General features: G+C 40.8%; 1 protein-coding gene across 10 annotated transcripts in view; it reads right to left on the bottom strand.

Moving 5' to 3' along the window:
- The window catches only part of PLCE1 (phospholipase C epsilon 1), a 320,763-nt gene that overhangs the window by 135,901 nt on the left and 160,375 nt on the right, over nt 1-24,487 (bottom strand). For all 10 annotated transcript variants that reach the window (XM_045438272.1, XM_045438271.1, XM_045438263.1 and 7 more), the window contains one exon: nt 10,895-11,211. In XM_045438272.1, the coding sequence (XP_045294228.1) occupies nt 10,895-11,211 (317 nt within the window). The remainder of the gene's footprint in view (nt 1-10,894; nt 11,212-24,487) is intronic.

Below are 24,487 nucleotides of genomic sequence, written 5' to 3'. Positions count from 1 at the left end.
ATCATCAAGGGCACTGCGTCTGGTGCCCTCTCTCTTCCACTCTCATGGCACATACCGTCCTTGTCTGTCATGTGGCATGGAATCACACTAGCTTATTGAGTATTCTGTGCTAGGTGATTTTATATACATTTTCTTGCTTAAATGTCCCAATAACCATGTGAAGATAAAATTATCCCATTTTACAGGTATGAAATATGAAGCTAAAATCAGTTTTTGTCACTTACTTGCCCAGAGTCCTACAGTGAATAAGTGACAGACCTGGACTCAAATCCAGACTTAGCAATAGAATCATACTCTTTCCACTAACCCATGGCACTTCTCTAAGCATGATCTCTCACATGGTAGCTAACGTTTTACACTACCCTTTTTTGGTGTATATTTATTCAATATTTTAGGTTTTATATGCCTTGAACTAGATTGTAAATTCCTCAAACGAAAGGCCATGTCTTGCTTTTTTTGGTGTATTTCTAATAAATAGCATGTATTACAGTAAACAACTGTCAACATCAACTAGCATAATGCATTCATAAATATTTATTGAGCATCTACTATATAGCTGGCACTTTGCAAAAAAAACCCAGACATACAGCAATAAACACGTTTGAAAAGTTTCTAAGGATAAAAGCAAACACGTCAATGGCTTTCCTGACTTTTGAGCCGAGACAGGAGCAAGAGAAGACAGCAGCTGTGGTATGACCAGGGTAAGAAGGTCTTAGGCAGAAAGAATAGCAAATATGAAGGCCGTGTGGAGAAAACTAGCTCTGTGCGTCCAGGAACAGAATAAAGGTCAATGTGGCTAGAACAGAGTCAGAGAAAGGGGTGGCTGAGGTAAAGTTAAGGTGGAGAAGATGGGAAAAATCATGCATGGTCTTGGCATTTTGGATTTTATTTCAAATGCAAAGGGAAGGCCATTGGGGGATTTTTAGCAGGGAGTGACCTGCTCTGCTTTATGTTTATAAACGCTCACTCTGGCTGCTGGGTGGAGAACAGATTATACAGTATTCAAGCATGAAAGTAGTACTAAAGGTGAGTGTAATGGTGGCCAGTGGTGGCGGGCGAAATGTTAAGGAGTGGTCCAATCCAGGATGTATTTTTAAGCAAAGCAAATGGGACTTGCTGATAGTTTGGATGTTAAGGGTTTGGGAAAAGAACAAATCTGGAATGACTCCTAAGTTATTAGCTTGAGCACCTGGGTAGATGCTAACCTGGGGAAGATAGCGTGGGCAAGACAATGGGTAGTATATGAATGGAGGAGTGGAAAGTCAATACTGTAGTTCTATTTTGGCCACATTTGAGATGCCTTTTAGACATTGTTAGAATGTAAGTTTGTGAGGGCAGGGGCTCGGTGTGTCTTGTTCTGTGCTGTCTCCCCAGTGCATGAAACAGCACCTAGTATATAAGTGTAAGTATATATAAGTATATCAATAAAATCTTGTTGAATGAAAAAAGCCAAGGGGAGGCATTGAGAAAGCAACTGGATTTATGAATGTTTAAATCTCTTGCGCAAATGTAGATTCTTGGCAAAGCATAAATACATTCCTCCTTGGCTCCTACATGTGCAGTAAAGATCTCTAAGAGAATGGTTTTTGAAAGAGCTGAATTAAATATCCTAATAGGGTCAGTTAATGCAGACCTGGAGAGAAGCTCAAAATCCTAGTCTCGAACTAAAACATGTCTGGTCTTCCTACAGTTTCAATGTCACTGAAGTGATATGTCTGATGGCAAAGAACGCTGGGCCTTGAGGTGATAGAGGGCTGCTTCTCTGAGTCATTTTTACTATTTGTGATAATAATAATAATAATTAACAACAACAAGAACAATATGTCTCAAATATGTCAAAATTCTTATTTGTCTATTTGTTAATTTCCATTGCATTCATTATTATTTCTATCAGTCCCAGGACTGAAGCACTGACTTGATGCCTGCTTTAAACAGAATAAAACAGGCCCCCACCAGTCAATTGGCAGTTCTCATTTTGGGTTGGTTAAATCCTAGACACATGATGGGAGCTTTAAGAAGAGTAACTTAAGAGAATACAAATATCCGGTCATAGTAACAAAATAGTTTGAATATTTAATATTTCAAAACCAAGTTCTGCACTGCAGCATGAGTACCGAAGAATGAAAAAAAAAAAAATGCAGAAAGAAGAAAGGAAGGAAGGAGGGAAAGAGAAAACAAGCAAGTAAGCCACCACATTTATTTAAAATTTACTTTGGACAACTCTCCACTCTCTGCACTAATGGATGATCCCAAAGACAGGAATCACTGTCCCCCTGTTTGTTTTGGGATACAGCTTTGTTCTTCTCTTTGAATTCCAGTGGGACTCATGGTGTAGAGCAGTGATTCTCAACCATTGGTGACAGCTTTTGAAAAACACAGATCCCCGAGCTCACCATGTATCCATGGAGTCAGAAACTCCTGGGAGCAGGCTACAAACATGTATATATTTTAAAAATATTCTGATGCCCTTGCCTTTATTTGGCTAATCAGTGAAAAACACTGTTCATGGGAATCACATGAGACGTTTGAAGAATGAGCGCAGGCATGGAAGTCCTGATTCCAAGGTGCACGGCAGCCTTCCTCCACCACTTCTGTTGTCCTAAGATTGAGCATAGCTTCCCTTCTTCCTGGTCCTTTGGAAGTACACATGGACTTCAGGACTTAAAATTTTGAATTTCAAAAGCCATCTCTATTGGGGCATAGGTTTCATGCAAAATAGAAGTAGACAGTGAGAGAAAAATACAACAGAGAGGTGTGGTCAAGAGAGGGAGATAAAGAAATAGAGTAATAATTTTGTTTTGTTTTGTTTTGTTTTGTTTTGTTTTGTTTTGTTTTGTTTTGTTTTGGTATCCTACATTCTCAGGCACGAGAGGAAAGGAAGTTTAAAAGCCAAAGACCTGAAATCCCCCTTCTGCCTGATCCTGTAGAGATGACAACTGATCCTAATGTTCTTCTGGGACAATATTCTCAAACACCTCGAGATGCAATTATCTTCCCCCTCTCTAGGACCGCAGCCTCTCAATTCAGAGATGCCACATTTTCAATATCAGGAAGTGAGCTCATGCGTTAAAGTCAACAAAGACGTCAAATTCATTATACATGCTGAAATCATAAAGAATATTTTGAGTCCTCCTATAAAGAAAATGGCTTTTATCAGAGTAAGAGAACCAAGTTGAGGAAAAAAATGCTCCTTCAGCTTTTGATTTAATAGCACAAGACAGACGATCCAAGAACACTGGCTCTGGAAGCCAGATCATCTGGATTCAAATCCTAGCTCTAAAAACTGCAAGCCATTTAATCAGCCTCTCTGTGCCTTAGTTTTCTCATCTGTTAACTGGAGAGATCATTATAAAAGAAATGGGATCTACTATTATTGTTAGTTATCTTAGTTTTAGAGTTTTGTTTTTGTTTTTTTTTTTTAAATATATACTTTTAAATGTTTATTTATTTTCGAGACAGAGAGAGACAAAGCATGAACGGGGGAGGGTCAGGGAGAGGGAGACACAGAATCTGAAACAGGTTCCAGGCTCTGAGCTGTCAGCACAAAGCCCGACGCGGGGCTCAAACTCACGGACTGAGAGATCATGACCTGAGCCGAAGTCGGCCGCTTAACCAACTGAGCCACCCAGGTGCCCCTGTTTTTGTTTTTTTTTGTAACCAACACTGAACCATTTGTGTCTTAGGTCCTCAATGCTTTACACATATCATCTCTCTGTATACTCACATAACCCATTTGAGGTAGGTACTATTATTATCTTCATCTAAAGATAGGGTAGCGATTAGGTAGTTAGCTTGAGGTTATGCATCTGGGAATGGTGGATTAGAACCCAGCAGGCTGACCCTACAGTTGCACCCTGACTGATGATGCGCTGTGATGCCCCTCCTCATTCTGAGCCCTGTTATTCACTGAGAGTCACTGAGTAGAATCCTGGAGTGCTGATTTCAAGAACTGCCCAGCACAATTTGCTGCCAGTCTCCAGGAAGATTAGCCTCCTACTAATAACCTTGCTCTTAGAATACTGCCTTACACAGCTGAGTCTTTGTGGTTTAATTGCCTACTGTATCTTTTGGTTCAGAAATTTCTGGACTACTATTTCTGTTAACTCAGGAAGGTATGGTGAAATGTTCTGGAGAATGAATATAGTGTCTAATTTTGGAGGTGCCTGTGGGGAGATGTGCTTTCCCAAAGGGAAATCTGGTTTTCCACAGTGACCTGAAATTTCCCTTACCCTTAAGGGACTTTATTAGCAATCCACCCCAAGAATATTCGGATATGAGGAATAAATTTGTATAGCAGCCATAAACAGATGATTTACTTGGTTGTCTGCATAAAAGGGGGAGAGGAATCTTTGAGAGGAACTTTTTCTAACATGATTGAATATACAAATTAAAAAATAGTATTTTTTCCAAAATATTTCAAGTGAAGAATACCCTTGGGCATGAAGACACTCCCCCATCAATCCCCACCATTATCATATGTTATGCATTTTCCTTACTGTGCAGAAATGGTCTTTCTTTGGCTATGACCAAACATACTTTTAGATGTTGGGAAATGCCAAAGTGATCATCACTTATGAAGGATTCTGGCTGAAAGGACCCAGGCCGAAACAACTGTACTCTGGCCAGATGGTTATTCTTGCAGTTCTTTCCCAGGAAGTTAAGCTGCACCTTGGCATTCTTTATAGAGGGATGGGCCTTTAAACTGTTGAACTGACATCTAGTGAAACCTACAAGACAGAGGGATCAAGTAACAACTGAGTGTCACTTTGGACTGCTGGCGTTTGTGTGGCTGGAGAAATAGGTTGATGATGACCAAACAGAAGGAGGTCAGGGAATGTCACCTGGGGCAAAGAGCTAAGTAGAATCCCTCCAGAGTCTTCTGGGGTCTCAGAATAACTGTGGGCTAAATCTTGGGCTCATGACCTTCCCCTGGACCACCTGGTCCAAAAGCGGAGCTCAGATAAATGTTCTTGCCAAGAACTACTTGACAAGCAAAAACTGCCCTCTCAGGCCATAGGGAAAAGTGAACCTTTTGAGCTGAAAACCAGTACCCAGTCAGAGAAATCAATTATCTATTACACAAAAGAGCATCTGGTGTGGGCAGTGGTGGTTATAGAGCCAAAAATTCACTCTGTTGACAGATTCTGAGGCCTAGCTGTAGATGCAGACCACGATGAGTTCTAACTACCAAGGTCATCAATGGGTAAACAATAAGACAGGAAGCAGTGGGCCATGTTGAAGAGGCATAAGGTTTGAGAACTAGTGACTCAGAAATTTGATCCCAGAATACCACCAACCCCCATGTTCCACCATAGCCCTCAGGAGTGAGGGGGGAAGAAAGGTGTGAAACCAAAGGGAGTAAAGATGGTCTTCAACCTTTAGTAGCTTCTCATCTCTTCTCAGCTCATGTGCTAGAGTATGTGATCTCTTTGGTGAAGTTATCTACCAAAAAATGCCTCTCTGTCTCCTCTAGAAAAGATAAATGGCTCTGGAATTTATTCTAAAAGAAATGAAAAAAACAGTAAAATCAAAAGGAATGTGGGCTAGAGTAGAGGCTGGATAGGGGAAGAAAATGGGGGGAAAACCCCCAGTATGATTTGAAATTGTCAAAGCAAGAGACTATGGGTGGCTAGGAAGTGAGGTTGCTCAACTTGAAAAGAGAAAGATAGAACACAGGTTTCTTGGAGATTTAGACCAAGAGTATGGCTACAGATTGTGTCCAGATCAAAAGGGTTCATGAAGACCTACCTCCCAAATCAAGCAAAGCAGGACTAAGCCTACTCCCCACTCCCACAGATCCAACTTCCACTGGCTTGAGGGCTGACCCCTTGCATCTTCTGTTTGCTTGTGAGGATAAAGAGAGGACTGTCTTTAAAAAGTTACTCTGGTGTGCACCAGTCTCGATGTTGGCAGGAGAAAGAGGAATAGGGTGAAACACTGCTTCCAAGTCACAATCTAAGTTTATTTTATTTTATTTTATTATTTTATTTTAATTTATTTTAATTTAATTTTATTTATTTTATTTATTTTGAGAGAGACAGAGATAGCATGAGTGGGGGATGGCCAGAGAAAAAGGAAGAGAGAGAATCCCAAGCAGGCTCCACATTGTCAGTGCAGAACCCAACACAGGGCTTGAACTCATGAAACAGCAAGATCATGACCTGAGCCGAAACCAAGAGTATGATGCTTAACTGACTGAGCCACCCAGACGCCCTTGTAAGTTGATTTTAAATGATTTATCTCCTGGCCTTCCTTCATGTAAGCCATTTTTCCAGTTATTTTATGATTGTACTTTGAATTGCATTTTAACCATATTTTCCTAAGAACAAATGTTATGCAACATTGCCCGAAAGGCATCAGGGATTTTCTCCCCTTTCCCCACATTACAGTTAAGTCATTGTGTAAAGTATTGTTAGAATTTGGGAAACTTCTAGCTCAGGATCATGTTGAAATGACAATCAGGAGCAAGCTGCCTCCCTAGACAATGAGTCTTGCTCATAACAACAACTGGCTGTCTTCTCATCTAGAATATCTTCCCTTCCCTGTGATGTTCCCCCTCTATCCCAGCCATCCCTCAAGGCCCAGCCCCAACCTCCATAGCTGAGCAGAGAAAGCTCCGATCACCCATCTAGACACCCCAGCTCCCACATCTGTGCCACTCACACTGCACGTACTTTCTGCCTTTTTTGGTAGTGATTTGTGCTCGTGCCTGACTACAATTTAAGACTGGTAGCTTCTGGCAGCCGCAGACTGTTACTCATTTTCCTCAGTGCTTATCCACCACGGTGTCCTGCTTCTGAGAAGTGCTGAAAATATGTTAACTGAATAATTGAATGCATAAATAAACGCATTCACTGCTCCCCTAAGTGACTAGCACTCTTGCCATGGAGCTAATATTCTCTCTTGTCTTTGAGATTCTCCAGTGTTTCAAGCAATACATATCTTCCTTCCAAGGAGGACAGTGCATTTATTTTGTGTATCCAATTTTGACAGAACCAAAGTAGGGTCTTATAATGTTGTCAATTTTTATCATATGCTGCTAATTTCTCTTTTTTTACTTTATGTTTTAAAATATAATTTATTGTCAAATTGGCTTACATACAACACCCAGTGCTCCTCCCAAGTGCCCTCCTCAACGCCCATCACCCACTTTCCTATTTAAAGAAATATGTTTGGGGGCACCTGGGTGGCGCAGTCGGTTGAGCGTCCGACTTCAGCCAGGTCACGATCTCGCGGTCCGTGAGTTTGAGCCCCGCGTCGGGCTCTGGGCTGATGGCTCAGAGCCTGGAGCCTGTTTCCGATTCTGTGTCTCCCTCTCTCTCTGCCCCTCCCCCGTTCATGCTCTGTCTCTCTCTGTCCCAAAAATAAACGTTGAAAAGAAAAAAAAAGTTAATTTAAAGGAATATGTTTGCCACACTGATGAAAAAAAGAGAAGGCTATAGCACAAGAGGTGCTCAATAAGTAAGTCTTAAGTGAATGAATGAATGAATGAATGAGTGATAATAGGAAATCAGATAAAAATAGAAACAGAAAGAAGAGTAGAAAAAGAATAGATGCACAGGAGATTTAGAAAGGAAGTAGAAAGAGAGGATAAAGGGAAAGGAGACTCAAGAGTAATTAAATTCCCAATTAGCAATTCTGGTTTTACTTAAACTTAAACTTGGTTAATTAATTAATTAATTAATTATTTATTTTAAAAGATTTTTAAAAATGTATATTTGTTTTTGAGAGAGAGAGAGACCATGAGCAGGGGAGGGTGGAGAGAGAGGGAGACACAGAATCCAAAGGTGGCTCCAGGCTCTGAGCTGTCAGCACAGAGCCTGATGAGTGGCTCGAACTCACCAACTGCAAGATCATTCCCTGAGCCGAAGTTGGATGCTTAACCGACTGAGACACCCAGGAGCCCCTTGAACTCGATAATTTAACAAGTAGAGAGGAGAGCCACTGTAGCAAGAGTTATATGTCAATATATTTTATTACTGGTCATGTTGACCTGGAGCACTTACTTAAGGTTACGTGTATACTGGGTGTCTCCACTGTTCTATTTCCCTTTTGAAATTAATAAATATTTTATGGAGAGATACTTTTAATTTTTAGTTATTTAGTTATTTCTCTAAGTAATCTCTACACCTAACATGGGGCTTGAACTCACGACCCAAGATTAAGAGTTAAGTGCTCTTCCTATTGAGCCAGCTGGGCACCCATTGTGAAGAGATACTTTTAGGCTAAGCCAGTATCTTGTTTCTCATCATAATTTTGCCCAGTAATATTAGCATTCATCAGTGGTTCTTGCTTGTAGCAATTTATTGCTGGGGGATCCTAATGGTGATTTCCTATTTTTCTCATCCTGCCACATTTATTAATTGATTCTTTTATAATTAAGAGCTACCCCTCCCCTCCTATTATTTTAGCTATTCATTTATTTGTATCAGTATGGACTCATAAATACTTATTCTATGAATCATAACCCAATACTATCATTATTTATTTTGCTATTTAAGCTTTACTTTCTTTGTGAGTCAGGGATAATGACATCCACCTTACACAACCATGATGAGGATTAAATGGGATTTAAAATGTGAAAATGTCCAGTCCAGAGCACCTAGTAAATAAATGCTAGCCCCTTTCCTCCCTTTTCTTTACAGAAGGTAAAGCCACACTACCTTGGAGGCAAGACCCTTCTAACCATGTGAAAATCTGAATTTAAGAATTCTCTTTTAATTCTCTTTCTACACTAAGGTATATAAAGCAACTAGAAGTTAGCTAGCCAGTGTTGCCTACTGGAGGTTTTTTCTCATCTGCCTGTAGTGACCATACATAGGACTGATTTTTAATCAGTATACCCATAATTTGTATGAAAATAGATGCTTGAGAATACTTGAAAACAGACTGTTCTCTTAAGTAGTTTAAGTGTTTTCCCAGAAATCTTGTTTATGTTCTGAAGTTGCTTAGCTAAACTATTTTCAGAGATAGTCCAAAGCACGCCTCAACCCAGCTGTGCTTCGTATCATCACTAAATCTGAATTAGAGAAATCACTGATTCATCTTTGATTCCCGAGGTTATGGGAGTGAATGGAAGAAACTGAAGTTTTCTTTCTCCAAAATTAATTTAAAATTAGACTTTAAAAGTTCAGGCAAAGCAAACTTCAGGTAGAATTAGAACGACAACGAAAACAACAACGGACAAGGATAAGGTCCTAAGGCCGTGAGAGTGAGTAGATCTGGAAGTTTAAAGCAATACACAAAATACAGTAAAATCTACTAATAAAACACTCAATTTACTGGAACTTCCATTTTCCACCCTGTATTTATCAGTAGGGAAAATCAAGAACATCAGGAGATTTATTTTAAAAAGTGATTTAGGGGCAGTGTGGTTCACAGGCTCTCAAGTAGACTTCCAGAGTCTACTTACTTGCTTTGGGGTGGGATCAAGTGCCACCCCTCCACGTGAGCCTGGAACAGGTAGTGTAGTGGTTCACAGCCCAGGCTCTGGAGCCTGATGATGTAGGTCTGGATATCACTATTGTCATCGACCACCTATGTAACTTTGGGCAAATGACTTCATGTCCTGGTGCCCCAGTGTCCCCATTGGTAATATGGGGCTAATGAGAGTATCTGTCTCCCAGGGTTGTTGGGAGGAGCAAATAAGTGGTACATGTAAAATGATGAGCATGACAATGCCAGACGGTATCAGCAATTCCTGAGGATAACAGATCTCCTTTTGAGGAATGCTGTTTGGGGGCATGTCTGGACACAGAATTGCCTGGACTCAGCCTCTAACACTTTCTGCATCCACTGGGCCTTATCACGGTCACTGACATTTACCACCATCATTGGAGTCATGATCGGCAGGCTATGGAGGCTGCGAGGTGAGCTGCCACAGTTGGAAAGGCTTTAAGTAACAAAGTCTGACTGGTCTTCTGTCCATCAGAGATAAATGGGACACAGATCAGGGGCAACCTCAGCATTTTAGTAGTTTACTGGATTACTAAATTAAGAAACTATTTGTGGAGTTAAGCCAATCAACAAACGCAGATGGCAATTTTGTGTTTTAACATTCAAAGAAAAAGAAATTAAGCCTAAAAGAAATAAAATGTAGAACAGAAAACTCTGGGTGTGGGGTTATATGGGGAAAGAAAATGTTCTGTAAGCCTAAGAGCACAGCATCCCCTGGTCCCGGCACTGGATGGAGACCTGCCTTTCCTTCCTTGGTCCAGGACCACACCATGTCAACCATTGGCTCTTTTCCATCCAGCCAGCCCCTACACCTCTTATAGTGTCTTCTGCTCAAGTATTCCAGTATTTCCAGTCTCTGGTCAAAACTGTTCTCACCAGCTCTGGGTTCTGGTAAGGTCTCAGAGGCTTTGGAGGGACTTTCTGGGGCTGAGGATTTTGATGGCATGCAGGGAACAGGAGTGGGGTGATTGATTGCCTCTCAAATCCACATTTGTCCCCATGCTCCTGACCCAGGTGTGTTGATTTTTAAATTTCTGCTTAGAAGCCCTGATAGTGGAAGAAGGGGTGGGCTAGACAGATCCATGGCCAGAGATCACACTGTCAAAGATATGTGGTTTTAAAAGCACTTGTAGGAACAATGAGGGGAATATTGGAAAATGGGCCCAGGGAGAGTATTTTGGACTGGTTGTCCAAAGGGAGAAGGCCCATGGACTTGGTGGAGATAGGATCAGTTAGGCCAAGGGCAGGTTGGAGGGAAGTGACAGAGAGGGTGACAATGTGTTGTTGATCTCATTGCTTGGAAAGAAAGCAGCCACCATGGAAGTCACAAGACCAACAGGTAGATGAGACACCAATAACAGACAAACCTAAAAGGAGAAATACGTTTAAAAATCACTTACTAGCAATCGAATCACCACATCTCCAAGTGGCTTCTTACCTCATTAAATCTCATCACAAGATCTTCCAGGGCATTGTGTTCTCCGTTCTGGGAGTTAAGAATTGATGCTGAGATGGACGCTTTGAGGCAGGGCAGGGATGTCTGGCATTCTGGAGAGCCCAAGTCCCGGGTCAAGAAGCAAAGGTAGTCAACTGGCAAGACCCTTCGGTAAATGTTCTGCTCCTGCTCCATCAGGATGCTGGCGACTTCCTCTGGGAACTGAATGAGGGGCTGCAGATCAATCAGCTCCTTGCTGATCCCAGCTGAACTTGAAGGGAGGGCACTAGAATTGGCCATGGAGGTGCCTGGCTGACGTTCTGAAATAAAGAAATGAAAGTTGTAGTGACACCAAGGTTGATATCCTTACAACAGATGTTTACTTGAGAGCCACTAAAAATCTTACAGGTTTCTTAACCAAGTTTCTGCTTGGTGAATAGTTCTATACTATCTTGTTATGGACACCCTTCTGATAACTGTCCTGCCTGCTTGCTCCTGCCCTCTGGGGGTGGGGAAATGCTCAGTTTCCCATTTTCAGAAGTGGAATTGGTCTCACACACCATTCTCTAATCAGTTCACTGTGACACTTTGCTGAGTAGTAGGGAAGGAAAATGTACCATTTGTTTCTTCATCCACCAGTGCTAACCACCAGAGTAAAAAGAAATGAGGGTGGGTGTGGGCACAGGAATTGAGATGGAAGAGGAAAGAAGGCTGGAGGGGAAGAGGCATGTACATGTATGTATGTGTACCTTGTGTGTAAACACCCAGGAGTCCCCGGGGACTCTCTGCACACAAGGTTCGAAGCTTCAGTCTACCTGCCAACCTTCCACCCTCAAAGACTGATTCCACTGAGAACCATTTGGAGGTTTGCAGGGACAGAATCACTTGTAAAAGTAAGGGAGGAATAGGTAATAAGGAGAGGTATCTACATAAATAGAACAAATAAATAATAGATTGCCTCTCAAACCCACATTTGCATGCTCCTGACGCAGGCGTGCTGGTTTTTTAATTTCTGGTCAGAAGCCGTGATAATGGAAGTATCCACAGGTGGCAGTAAGAAACTGGTGAGGGAGGGAGAGCAGCCAGTGCATTAGACATAAGAACCAAATGCGTCCATAGGCTCCAAATTATTCCCTTAGCACAAATTCACTTTATTTTGACCACTCTCCCTATCTTTATTTTTTTTAATTTTTTTAACGTTTATTTATTTTTGAGACAGAGGGAGACAGAGCATGAATGGGGGAGGGGCAGAGAGAGGGAGACACAGAATCGGAAGCAGGCTCCAGGCTCTGAGCCATTAGCTCACTCACAGACCACGAGATCGTGACCTGAGCCGAAGTCAGACGTTCAACCGACTGAGCCACCCAGGCGCCCCTCCCTATCTGTCTTAATTTCCTTCCTACAAGTCATTCATTCATTCATTCATTCATCCATCCATTTACTTAACCAACCAACCATCCATCCATCCATCCACCCATTTAAAAAGCTATTCAAAAACCTATGATGAGCACTAGAACAGAATGTCCCAAGTATGATCAGTTTTGTGGCTAAGTTGGGGAAATGTCATGTATTCATGTCACAAATCCTCTTCCTGGAAACACGAGGCACACAGGTATACTGTTAAAGGCTCTAAGGGGTCTTGCAGTAAAGAAATCCATTTACATTGCTTAATCCAGTGCTTCCCCAGAGTCGCATTTTACATATCACACCTACTAAGCCACTCTGTGTAGACCAGAGCTGCTGGGAGCCCCTCAGGAAACGTTGATCTGCGTGCGGGCCAAACTGCTCCTACTCCTCATCCAGTTCACATCTTTTCCTTCCCAGAGGTCCCTTCCTGGCCAGCTCCTCTTCATGCTTCTTATAGTGGTTCATGAGGGGACCACATTTTATTTCCCCAGAATCTTTCTTACATTCCTGATTTCTTAAAACAGCCTTATTGGCCCTTTGGCAGAATAAAGCCCTTCAGATGGCATGGCATTCCTCATTGCCGATGGTCATCTGGCTTGGACACTGGACAATGGTAAAGTTCATGAGGAGGACTTTGTCCAGGCGCCTGGGTGGCTCAGTCAGTTAAGTGACTCTGGATTTTGCCTCATGTCATGATCTCATGGTTTGTGAGTTCAAGCCCTGAGTTGGGCTCTGCACTGGCAATGCAGAGCCTGCTTGTGATTCTCTCTCTGCCTCTGTCTCTGCCCCTCCCCTACTCTCTCTCTCTCAAAATAAACAAATAAAGTTGAAAAAAAAAGTGAAAAAGGAAGGCTTCGTCAACATTCAAACCTTAGCATCCTTGACTCTTTTCAAAATCTCTATTGTTGACAGCCTTGGAATCATCACTCCAAAGCGCTCCATCCCTGTAGTACTGAACCCTGAAGTCCTTGGCCTTGAATCTGACTGCTTTTCCCTTCTGCCCTTTCTACTAAACCTTCTTTGTCTTTGGCAGACTTCCAGTTCCTGGCCTTAGTCTGGGTGCATCCTTAGAGTTTTAACATGGCGCCCACAACACCCAAGATGCCCTCCCGAGTCACCTTGACTTTCCACCACGTACTTACTTCCCAATCCTCAATGTTTGGCAAACTCAACCATGCATAATTGGCTTCTGGGCTGCTATATGATGACAATGACATTGATGTTACTTGGTGATGGGATGCTTGCTAATTTATGTTATCTAACTTCAGCTGGGCTCTCAGGGAAGTTTCAGATTTGACATGAATTTTTAAATTGTTTTCCTAAATAACTCACTGTCCTCTTTACCTCTGCAGTAGAGCTGTTCTATTCTTCTGACACTCCCAAACCCACCTGTATTTTCCTGATATTTATTTATTTCTTAAAAAAATTTTTTTTTGAGTGTAGTTGACACACAATGTTACATTAGTTTCAGGTGTAAAACACAGTGATTTGACAAGTTTGAATACTATGCTGTGCTCACCACAAGCGTAGCTACCATGTTTGATACCTACTACATGTTTATACACTATGATAACTGCCAAGTGTCAGGGACTACTTCTGTGAATTCAAATGGCCCTATTTCTTACATTTCTCCTCCTTCTCTGAGAAAGGTGTACTTCCTCCTCCCCAAGGCCCACCTAGGTTTGTGAGTAAGTTTATTCAACTTGCCTCTGTGGTTATGTCCACCATCAGTCCCTTTCTTTCCACGGATTCTTTTTTGCTTACACAAGTGTTCAGTTTCCTTTACCCTTAAAAACAAACTAATAAAACTTCCCTTCTCTCTTAAAGTCCACATCTTCTCTAGCCTTCCCTTCATTGTGTACCTTCTGGGAAGGGCAGTGTACTTTCCTCTGTAAGTATGGTGACCATATCTTCTGATCCAAAAGTAGGCCATACCGTCTGCCCAAATTAATAAATCTGTAATGATGTGGGAGAGAAAGACATAAACCAGGTCTGCCCTGGGAGCTCCTAGTTCGTAGACCACCCCGTTGACAGGGCATCTCTGTTGATGGTCTGGGCTCTGCCATTCTTCTCTTGACCCATCCTGTCCCATGGAGCTCAGCCACCACCTCTGAAGCATAGCTCAGGAAAAGTTCTTGGTGATACTTGCTATTTAATTAAGTTGCTCTCCTTTTGCAAGAGTGCTCTCAGTGACAATCTAACAAATATTTTGAGGAGAAAGCCTTAAAGTTTGAACTACACTGCTCTCCACTGATCTCCTGATCCTATTTTGAATATATTCCAGTCAGAACTTTCTGTTTTGTCTTCTGTATAAAAACTGTAGTATCCAAATTATTGTTTCTCTTTGATTCTAAAAGGCAAATGGGTGACTAAGGAATACAATGATTTATTGTAGCCATTTTTATCCGTCTTTTGGACCAACCTACCAAAAATCAACTACAGTGGAAAGTAAGGGATACCAAATTATATTTGGTTCTCTCTAAGCTCTTATTTGAAATTAATTAAAATACAGCAAGTGTCCAAATCTACATGGCCCACATGGCTTTGCTCTCCAACTTTCTGAATGCTTTAGAAAGAACTGGATTTCCTGAAAATTGAGTCAGAATGTGGCCTGATGACAAGCAGACAGCAGCTTCTGGATATTGATAATTTATGTACAGTGGAATTAGCCATATATGGGAAGTCTTCCCAGAAGTAACCAACTCTGAAACATGATTTCAAAGTATAACACTCTGTGAAAGAAAAGGAGCTCCTATATCTTGTGAAATCACTTATCTAATATGTAAGAGAAAATTTAATAAACTATACAAATGATGTAAGATAATATATTATAAATGCAATATATCTTGAGATAGGAATCACATGCTCTGATGAATAGAGTCTGCTGGCTGGTGAGAAAGAGCAATAAAGGAGACCTAAAAAAATTGAATGAAAGAAGAAAAAGACACCTGGTCATTGTAACCCCAATAAATGCCATGGCCCCATGTGTCTCAGTATAAACATAACATCACACTCAAAGGAAACACAAATCTGACATTAAAATCCTAGAAACATAATGTAGACCTTTCGTGTAGGTTTCCTTAAAGCAGAAGTACTCAGGGATTTTACATCTTGCCCCATGAAGACACATCCCAGAAATCTTGGGACATAATTTTCTGTCCCACAATTTCCACACTTTTAGCAGCTGTTAGAAACTTTCCACTTTTTCTCATTCTTGCTGAGCTCTCCATATAACCTCCTTTCACATGCCACATGGCCCCAGCTCCCAGCTCTAAGTCATCCTCACACTACCCCCCTGCCATCCGTCTGCAAGATGGACAACTCTACAATGGATGAAAAACCCAGGGCTCCATGGCCCTTGATGCTTCCTTATTAATTGTGGAGCAAAATTCATAAAGCCCCCTGGATGCTACAGTTCTTCTCTTGTGAAAAAAATTTTAGAAAGTTCATGGTGAATAAAATTACATACCTAATTCACAGTCAATGTTTGCTCGTAGCTCTATGTTCTTCAGTTACTTGCTATCGTAGCTCTATGTTCTTCAGTTACTTGCTATCGTAGCTCTATGTTCTTCAGTTACTTGCTATTCTATAGTAGAATAGAGCTGTATCTCTGGACACAGTCCCAACTTGGAAATATTTACCACGAGACCCAGTATCTTCAAATTCTGATTCCCTGCTCAATATTAGCTTCCTGAACTAAACATTTCATATCAATTAATTCAGGGAGTCGATAGTATTATTACGTGAGGCTCACATGAGAGGTCACGTAAGAAATACGCCAGGAGCGGAGATTTGAATCAGGGTGCAGATCGCTCAGCATATGATCTCTTGGAACAACAGAATGCCATACTGACATTCTGGTTTTTAGACGCATATAGAGTGATAATATAAATCAACTTCTAGTGCTTGTTCTTTGGAATGATCTGATCAAATAAACTGTTCAAACTCCAAAGGTAAGGATTTGACCTTAGAGTGCAAGCAGTTCTCCCCTTGGTCAGTCTGGAACCATCACTTCAATCACTACAACTACATTAGAATATAGCACCCAGAAACTTACAAGTGCCCTTTCCTTTCCTTCTTATAAGTTCAAAAGAATGTTCCTATGCTTTAAGCATTTTCCAAAGACTATTACAGTGATTTTTATGCAGAGCATGGTTTCTTGGTTAATAATTTAGAGACATATTGGGTTAAACAAAGTTAAACAAGATTCCTTCCCCCACACCACCACTATTTTAACTGCAGTACTTCTCAGAGCCTTTAATAATTCCCACAAGGGGACAATACTATCATAGGACACAGTAGCTTTCCTCAAGTTTGCTGTCTATATATCATTTACGTGGGAATTACAGTCCCTTCAGAACTTGCCACACTCAGTGATTCCCAATGGGAGAACAGGGCTTAAGGTGTTCGTGAGGTTAGGTAGTGTCCAGGGAAGTTTAGTCTGCTTTGTTCCTGGGACTCTATGAAGAAACCATCTGGGTAGTGGGAGGATCAAAACACATACATAAAAATATATCATCCTAGACTTTGGGGTCTCCAGTTGGATATAAGCAATCAGCCTGCCTCGAGAGAGGGAAATCTGGGCCATGTCTTCCCTTAAGGGATGCTGTTCTGAGAGGCATCCACCCTGCCATCCCCAGAGTCCTCTCGTTTCTTGCTTCCTTTCTGGTAATCAGAAAGTCCCTGATTTTGATTATAAGCTGCTATTCCCAGGGGCTGTCTACAAATTGTACAGTCCAGAAAAACACAGAAAAGCCTCTAAATATGATGAGCATTTTTTCTGGATAATTGTTCCCCCAGTGCTCTGGGGTATAGTGTCATTGGGGAACTCCCTCGCCCAGAAACCTACCCCCTGCCCCAGGGTTCGTACTTGCCCAGAAAGTACTTCTGTGGGCTTGGACTTGAGCTCAGCAAAACCTGCCATTTCCCATTTATTTTTCTTTTTGCTTTTTGGTCCGTATTAAGACTAAAGGCATTTGGTCTTTCTTGGTCTACCAACGAATCTCATATAATCTCTAGCATAATGTGAGGATGTCATGACAGGCAGGCATTATGTGCCTTGCCCAAGAATCCAGTTTGTGAATGGTCAGCCCTGGAACAGGCAAAAGCTGAGCGGGCATCAGAAGATTCTGGCTCCTGGCCCAGTACTCTGCATTACTCCCAGCCAAGCCTGAGTTACCTTGGGGGCGATCTGTGTCCAAGGGCAGGCCTTAATACATCTGAATGGGTTTAAGAAAGGCTTAAGTAGAAATTTCATTCATTCATTATTCAGTGCCTACTATGTGCAAGATTGTTTCAGGCTACATTGATGTTGGGATTTAGTGAACAAGAAAAGATCTTTGTTTACACACAACACTGTAGGACAGGAGACAGATAAACAATAATATAGTGCTGGTGGGGGAGGAGGGCAATGGTGGGTGGGGTGAAGAAGGTATAGTATTACATAGCATATATTAACTAGAATGTTAGCAATTTCATCCAGTGTTTTCCTTTACTTTAAAGTTTATTTATTTATTTTGAGACAGAGAGAGGGAGAGAGAGAGGGAGAGAACTCAAGCAGGGGAGGGGCAGAGAGAGAGAGAGAGAGAGAGAGAGAGAGAGGGAGGGAGAGAATCCCAAGCAGGCTCCACACTGAGGGGCTCGAACTCACCAACGATGAGATCAAGAGTTGGACACCGGGGCGCCTGGGTGGCTCAGTCGGTTAAGCGTCCAACTTCGGCCCGGGTCACGATCTCGTGGTCCGTGAGTTCGAGCCCCGCATCGGGCTCTGGGCTGATGGATCAGAGCCTGGAGCCTGCTTCTGATTCTGTGTCTCCCTCTCTCTCTGCCCCTCCCCCGTTCATGCTCTGTCTCTCTCTGTCTCAAAAATAAATAAACATTAAAAAAAATTAAAAAAAAAAAAAAGAGTTGGACGCCTAACTGACTGAACCCCCTAGGCACCCCTAATCAAGGATTTTTGCAAAAGTTTTTAAAACTTTATCATCTAGGATGCCCTTTTCTTAGCAATACCTATCACCTACCTCTTCCTCTCTACCATTTATTAGCCCTTTGCATCAAGAAACTCATTTAATTCTTACAAAGAAGGTTGTAAGACAAGTGTGATTATCCCTATTCTATAGGTGACAAAACAAAAGTCAGAGATGTCAAGCAATTTATCTGAAGACACTCTGCAACTGATACAGAGATGGAACTAAAATTCAGCGCTGACTTCAAAGGTCAGCCCTCTGTTACCCTCAGCATTCTGAGGGATCTTTTGCAGGGAAAATGGAGTCCCCTGATTTCCTGCTGGGTCTGTTAAAAAAAAAAAAAAAAAGCCATAGGCCCAAGGTGGAGTCACTTGCCCCCAGGAGAGCAAACCAAGATTTAATTGCACTTTCAACCTCTCTAGGAATGGAATTTTAAGCCAATCAATCTGGAATTTTCTGGTCATCACCCCCCCCCCCACCTTGAAGTAATCGGTCATGTGGGCCCTCTCTATCACCCCCCACCACCAAAACATGAAGTAATCCACCTAATAAGACCCCCGCCCTTTCCCCCAAGGGAAGGTGACCTTGCCTGAAACAATCCTTCTTTTCTTTTACTAATAACCCCCATGCCTCACCCAGCTTCCTATAAAAGCATTGGGTTTTGTACAACTCCTCCCAAGAGTTCTGCTGAACTTGCTAGGTGGGACGCTGCCCACTCACAAACCAGTAGCTTAATAAAACCACTGAGATCTTCAAATTTACTCAGTTGAATTTTTATTGTTTAATAGCAGGATTATGCCTTACAGGAATGTGACTTCAACGGAAAATAGAGCATAGAACTTGTGTTAGATTTTGATGGTCACTTAACATTTGTTTGTTTTTGAACCAAGGTAAACCTTCCAGAGTAGCTGCCAAGAGCTCTGCTTCTGGAACTCACCTTTCCTTCTCACTCTCTGAGTGTTGGTGAAGCGGGCACAGCTTTCTGGGAAGGCAAACCAAAACTTAAACAGCACATCCTTTGTCCTAACAATACCACTTCCAGGATTTTACCTGACAGAAATTCTTGCAAAAAAATAGAGTGAGGCAAATTTACACATACCGACATTGAAAATTTTTCACGATAAATTTCGGGGAAAAAATTGCCAAGTTGGGAACAACAAAATATGATCCTATTAGGAGGAAAAATAATTTTACAAATGTAGGCACATGTTTGTGTATCTGTCCAGTATATACCAAACTAGTAAGTGTTTACAGATTGCATTTTGTTTTTTTAAAACTATTTTCTACTGTACAAGTAAAGTGTTTTAAAAATATATCAAAATGATAACTGAAAAATTTATCCAGAAAACAAAATCTCAGTCTTCTTACGGACACAAGCTGGTTCAGCATCTGAGCTGTTCAGATTTTTTTCCAATAAATACTAAAATATTGTTTTTGAAAAGTTACTTCAAATTAAAATTAGGGAAGAAAGTAGAAAAAATTTTTATGGTATCTACTTTATCCATTTTTCTTTGATTTGATTAATTTTGTAGACAGTCCCTTTATTTTTTTAAGTTAAGCATTTATCAACTGCACATTTAATGGACTTTGAGTGGTACAATACCAATTATAAAGTAAGACAGCAGAGGAAGGATGTTAATTTCTTTTTGCAAAAGATTTAGAGTTGGCTTAAAGACACTAATCTCAGGCAGAGTTGAAAATTGCTTTTCAACAGGGAAGTAATGGGTTTACAGAAAGGTTAGGTAATTGGTGATTCTTTCTCATTATCTGTTATTGGTTTTCAGAGTAAGAAATCAATCTTGCAACAAATGTGTCTGGCCTGTCCTCAATACTACAATGAAAAAGACGAGTTCACAAAATCAATGAAGCATGTTATTTCTAAGTCAGTACTTAAAAAAAAAAGATAAAACCATAAGCCTCAGCTGTTATTTAAACCATATTCAGATAAAACAGTTTACTGGACTGAAAAGCTTCATAGCAGAAAAAAAAAAAAACCCTCACAATTCTTATTAATAAAAAATAACTTCTGCACTTGGATTTTCAAAGAAATATGAGCTCACTGTGAAAGTTCTGAAAATTTAGAGAAGCATAAAGAGGAAAATTAAAATAATCAATAATCCCATACCCAGAGACAATCTCTCCTAATAGTTTTGTTGCAGCATTTGATTTTTTTTTTCTATAAATACACACAGTATTTACCAAGTTAGGGCACATACTTTTTTCTCTCTTTTTCTTTTTTTAATATAATTTATTGTCAGATTGGTTTCCATACAACACCCAGTGCTCATCCCAACAAGTGCCCTCCTCAGTGCCCATCACCTACTTTCCCCTCTCCCCCACCCCCCATCAACCCTCAGTTTGTTCTCAGTATTTAAGAGTCTCTTACGGTTTGCCTCCCTCCCTCTCTGTAACTTTTTTTTCCCCTTCCCTTCCCCCATGGTCTTCTGTTAAGTGTCTCAAGATCTACATATGAGTGAAAACATATGGTATGTGTCTTTCTCTGACTGACTTATTTCACTTAGCATAAGTTCCATCCACATTGCTGCACATGGCCAGATTTCATTCTTCCTCATTACCAAGTAGTATTCCATTGTATATATAAATCACGTCTTTATCCATTCGTCAGTTGATAGATATTTAGGCTCTTTCTGTAATTTGGCTATTGTTGAAAGCACCGCTGTAAACATTGGGGTACATGTGCCCCTATGCATCAGCACTCCTGTATCCCCTGGGTAAATTCCTAGCAGGGCCACATACTTTTTTCTAACCTTTTAAAAAAACTTACTCTCCAGTGCACATTTCCCCAGCTCTAAAACTAGCTAATATTTGATTTTAATGGCTTTCTAGTAGTTAATGTTGTGTTTATAATTTTTTACCACCATAAATAATACCATGATAAAGAGTATTATAAATACATCATCTGTGCTTATAGTATTATCTAGTAACACTGAAAGATAGAAGAATTTCCCACCCATGTTGGGAAACTACCAGGCAGCAGAAGTTTCTCTTCTTTTTACAGCACATTAACTAACTGTTTTATCAGTATCTCTCATTGACTGCCTATCTATTCCTGACTACTTTGGGTAAACAAAATTAATTCAGCCAAAATTCATATGGCAAGCTGTGATAATGTGTTGTGCTGTTAGAGGAAAATGGCATTAGTGACTCAAAGGTAATAGGGAAGTCTGGAGTGTTAGTGACAATCTAATGCTCTTTTACCCAGCAGCACATTCCTGAGGAATGGTTGACCCAGTGGATGTGGATAGTTCTAGAACTGAGCCCACATAGGCCACCTAAATTCCAGAGTCTGGCTTGGCTGGGCTACTTAAACACACACTAATTACCCTTAAGGATTCAGTGTCTCTATATTATAATTATAACCATCAATGGTAATAATCATAAATCCATCATTATTAAATAATATATAATAATGACTACTATGTTATTAGTAATAGATAATAACTAGTACTTACTATGTACTCGTACCTACAGAAATCTTACTCAGTCCTCACAACCACTCTGTGCAGATGGCATAGCACTCTCTGCTATTATTATCCCCATTTTAGCAGACAGGGACAGAGATTAAGGAACTTGCTCAACATCACACTGAGATTAGTGATGGAACCAGTGCCATATCAGACTGTCACCAAAGACCAGGCTCCCCAAGTCACCGTCCTATACTGACTCGAAGGTTTTTGTTCCTTAGTGTCTCTGTTACAACTGAATCTGACGTTTTCTTAGTGTTAGTAAACCAAGCTGGACTCAGACCAAATGCTCAAGTTAGAAGGAACTACAGGGATCCTTGGGATAAATTTCCTACACTTTACAAATCAGGAAACTATGCCTCTGTGAGGTCAAGCTTCTTGCCCAAGGTCACACAGTTGATTAGGGTAAAGCCAGACTAGAATCAGGTCCTGGACTCCCCAGCTCACAGTGTTCCCTCTCCAACACTACTGCCTCCCCTACTTGGTGTGGCTGGAATCCCAGGTGCTGTAAACCTTGGGGGGAATCTTCCCTGGAGGAAGCCAAGGGCATAGTCCAGTGGTTATGAGTGAGGTCTAGGGATCACACAGGTGTGAGGGTGCAGCCCAGGTCTGGCACTGACTTGCTGTATGACCTTGGGTAAATGCTCAACAACCATGTCAGTGATGATGGGGAAATTAAAATGAGAAAATGCAAGTAAGAGGTTTAATATTCAGCTTTCAGTAGTCATTTTTATCATCATCATTGATTCATCATTTGAAAGAGGAAGAAGGAACTCTGGGGCCTCTCATCTTAGAAGCCAGAGGAAAAGACTTAGTCATGTATCAAATCATTTCAGACTATGGAAACTTTTGCTTTGTTTTTATAACCTGAAATCTGTAACCTCTGGTGTGATGCCTACTATAATAAAATTTTTTTTTAAGATCCCTAATGATACCTCATTTGTTTATATGAAAAGAAACATTCTGTAACATCTTGCCATACATTATACTAACAGATTACCCAATTAAAAGCACCTCTCCCTGCTCCCTGCGCCCCAAACTAAAACCCCTGCTGTTCCTAATTCTATAGCTCTTCCCTCTGCAAAGAGAACATTCATATCCTTTCTTGCCTGGCATTATCAGCAAACCCCATCAAGATGTCAGAGCAGTGTCAGAGTTAAATCCTTCCATGCTAAAATATTGCTGAGCTATTTATGTCCCTTCTTTTAAGTTAAGATAAAATTCACATACTATAAAATTCATTTTTGAAAGTGTACAATTCAGTGAGGTTTTTTTTTGTATATTCACAGAGTTGTACAACTGTCACCCTAGTCAATTTTTTAAAAATTTTTTAAATACTTATTCACTTTTTGAGAGAGAGAGAGAGAGAGAGAGAGAGAGAGCACGAGTTGAGGAGGGGTAGAGAGAGAGAGGGAGACACAGAATCCGAAGCAGGCTCCAGGCTCTGAGCTGTCAGCACAGAGCCCAATGCGTCACCCTAGTCAATTTTCAAACATTTTTATCACCCCTATACACATGAGCAAACATTTCCCATGGGACCCTCCTCACATCATCCCAACAGCCACTATTCTACATTCTGTCTCTATGAATTTGCCTACTTTGCATGTTTCATGTAACTGAATTATATAATATGTGGCCTTTTCTGTCTGGGTTCTCCCACTTATAATGTTTTCCAGGTTCATCACTATATATTTTTTAAGTTTATTTATTTATTTATTTAGAGAGAGAGGGAAGGAGAGAGAGAACACAGGCAAGCGTGAATGGGGGAGGGACAGAGAAAGAGAAACCCAAACAGGCTCTGTACCGTCAGCATAGAATCTGATGCGGGGCTTGAATTCACTGACTGTGAGATCATGACCTGAGTCGAAGTCAGACGCTTAACCGACTGAGCCACCCGGGGAACCCCGAGAACTTCATTCCTTTTTATGGCTGAATAATATTCCATTTTATGTATATATCAAATTTTGTTTATTCATTTGTTGATGGACATTTGGGTTGTTTCCATTTTTTGGCTATCATGAATAATGCTATTATGAACATATGTGCAAAAACTTTTATGGGAATATTTTTTCATTTCTCTTGGGTAAATACCTAGGAGTGGAATTGCTAGATCATATGGTAACTTTATGTTTAGCATTTTTTTGAAGAGTGCCCAAATTGTTTTCTATACTGGCTGCACCAATTTACATTCCCATCATTAGTGTATAGAGCTCCAATTTCTCTACCTCCAGGTGAACATTTTCCTTTTTTTTAAATTTATAGCCATCCTAGTGGCTTTGAAGTGGTTATCTTATGGTTCTGATTTGCATTTCCCTAATGACTAATGATGTTGAGAATCTTTTCATGTGCTTATTGGCCATGTGCATATTTTCTTTGGAGATAAACCTATTCAAGTCCTTTCCCCATTTTTGAACTGGACTGTTTGTCTTTTTGTAGTTGAGTTTTATATATATTCTGGATATTAATTTCTTATATATGTACTTTGCAAATATTTTAGCCCATTCTGTGGATTGCCTTTCTACTCCACTGAAAAGCTTTTAATTTTGATGAAGTCCCATTTACCTATTTTTTCTTTGGTTGCCTGTGCTTTTGAGGTCATATCCAAGAAATCATTGCCACAGGGTGCCTGAGTGGCTCAGTTGGTTAAGCATCCGACTTCAGCTTGTGTCATGATCTCGCAGTTCGTGGGTTTAAGCCCTGTGTCAGGCTCTGTGCTGACAGCTCAGAGCCGGGAGCCT

The sequence above is a fragment of the Leopardus geoffroyi genome, chromosome D2, assembly GCF_018350155.1.
Source record: "Leopardus geoffroyi isolate Oge1 chromosome D2, O.geoffroyi_Oge1_pat1.0, whole genome shotgun sequence".
NCBI lineage: Eukaryota > Metazoa > Chordata > Mammalia > Carnivora > Felidae > Leopardus > Leopardus geoffroyi.
The sequence above is the reverse complement of the archived record's forward strand: the minus strand, read 5'-3'. Positions and strand labels throughout refer to the sequence as shown.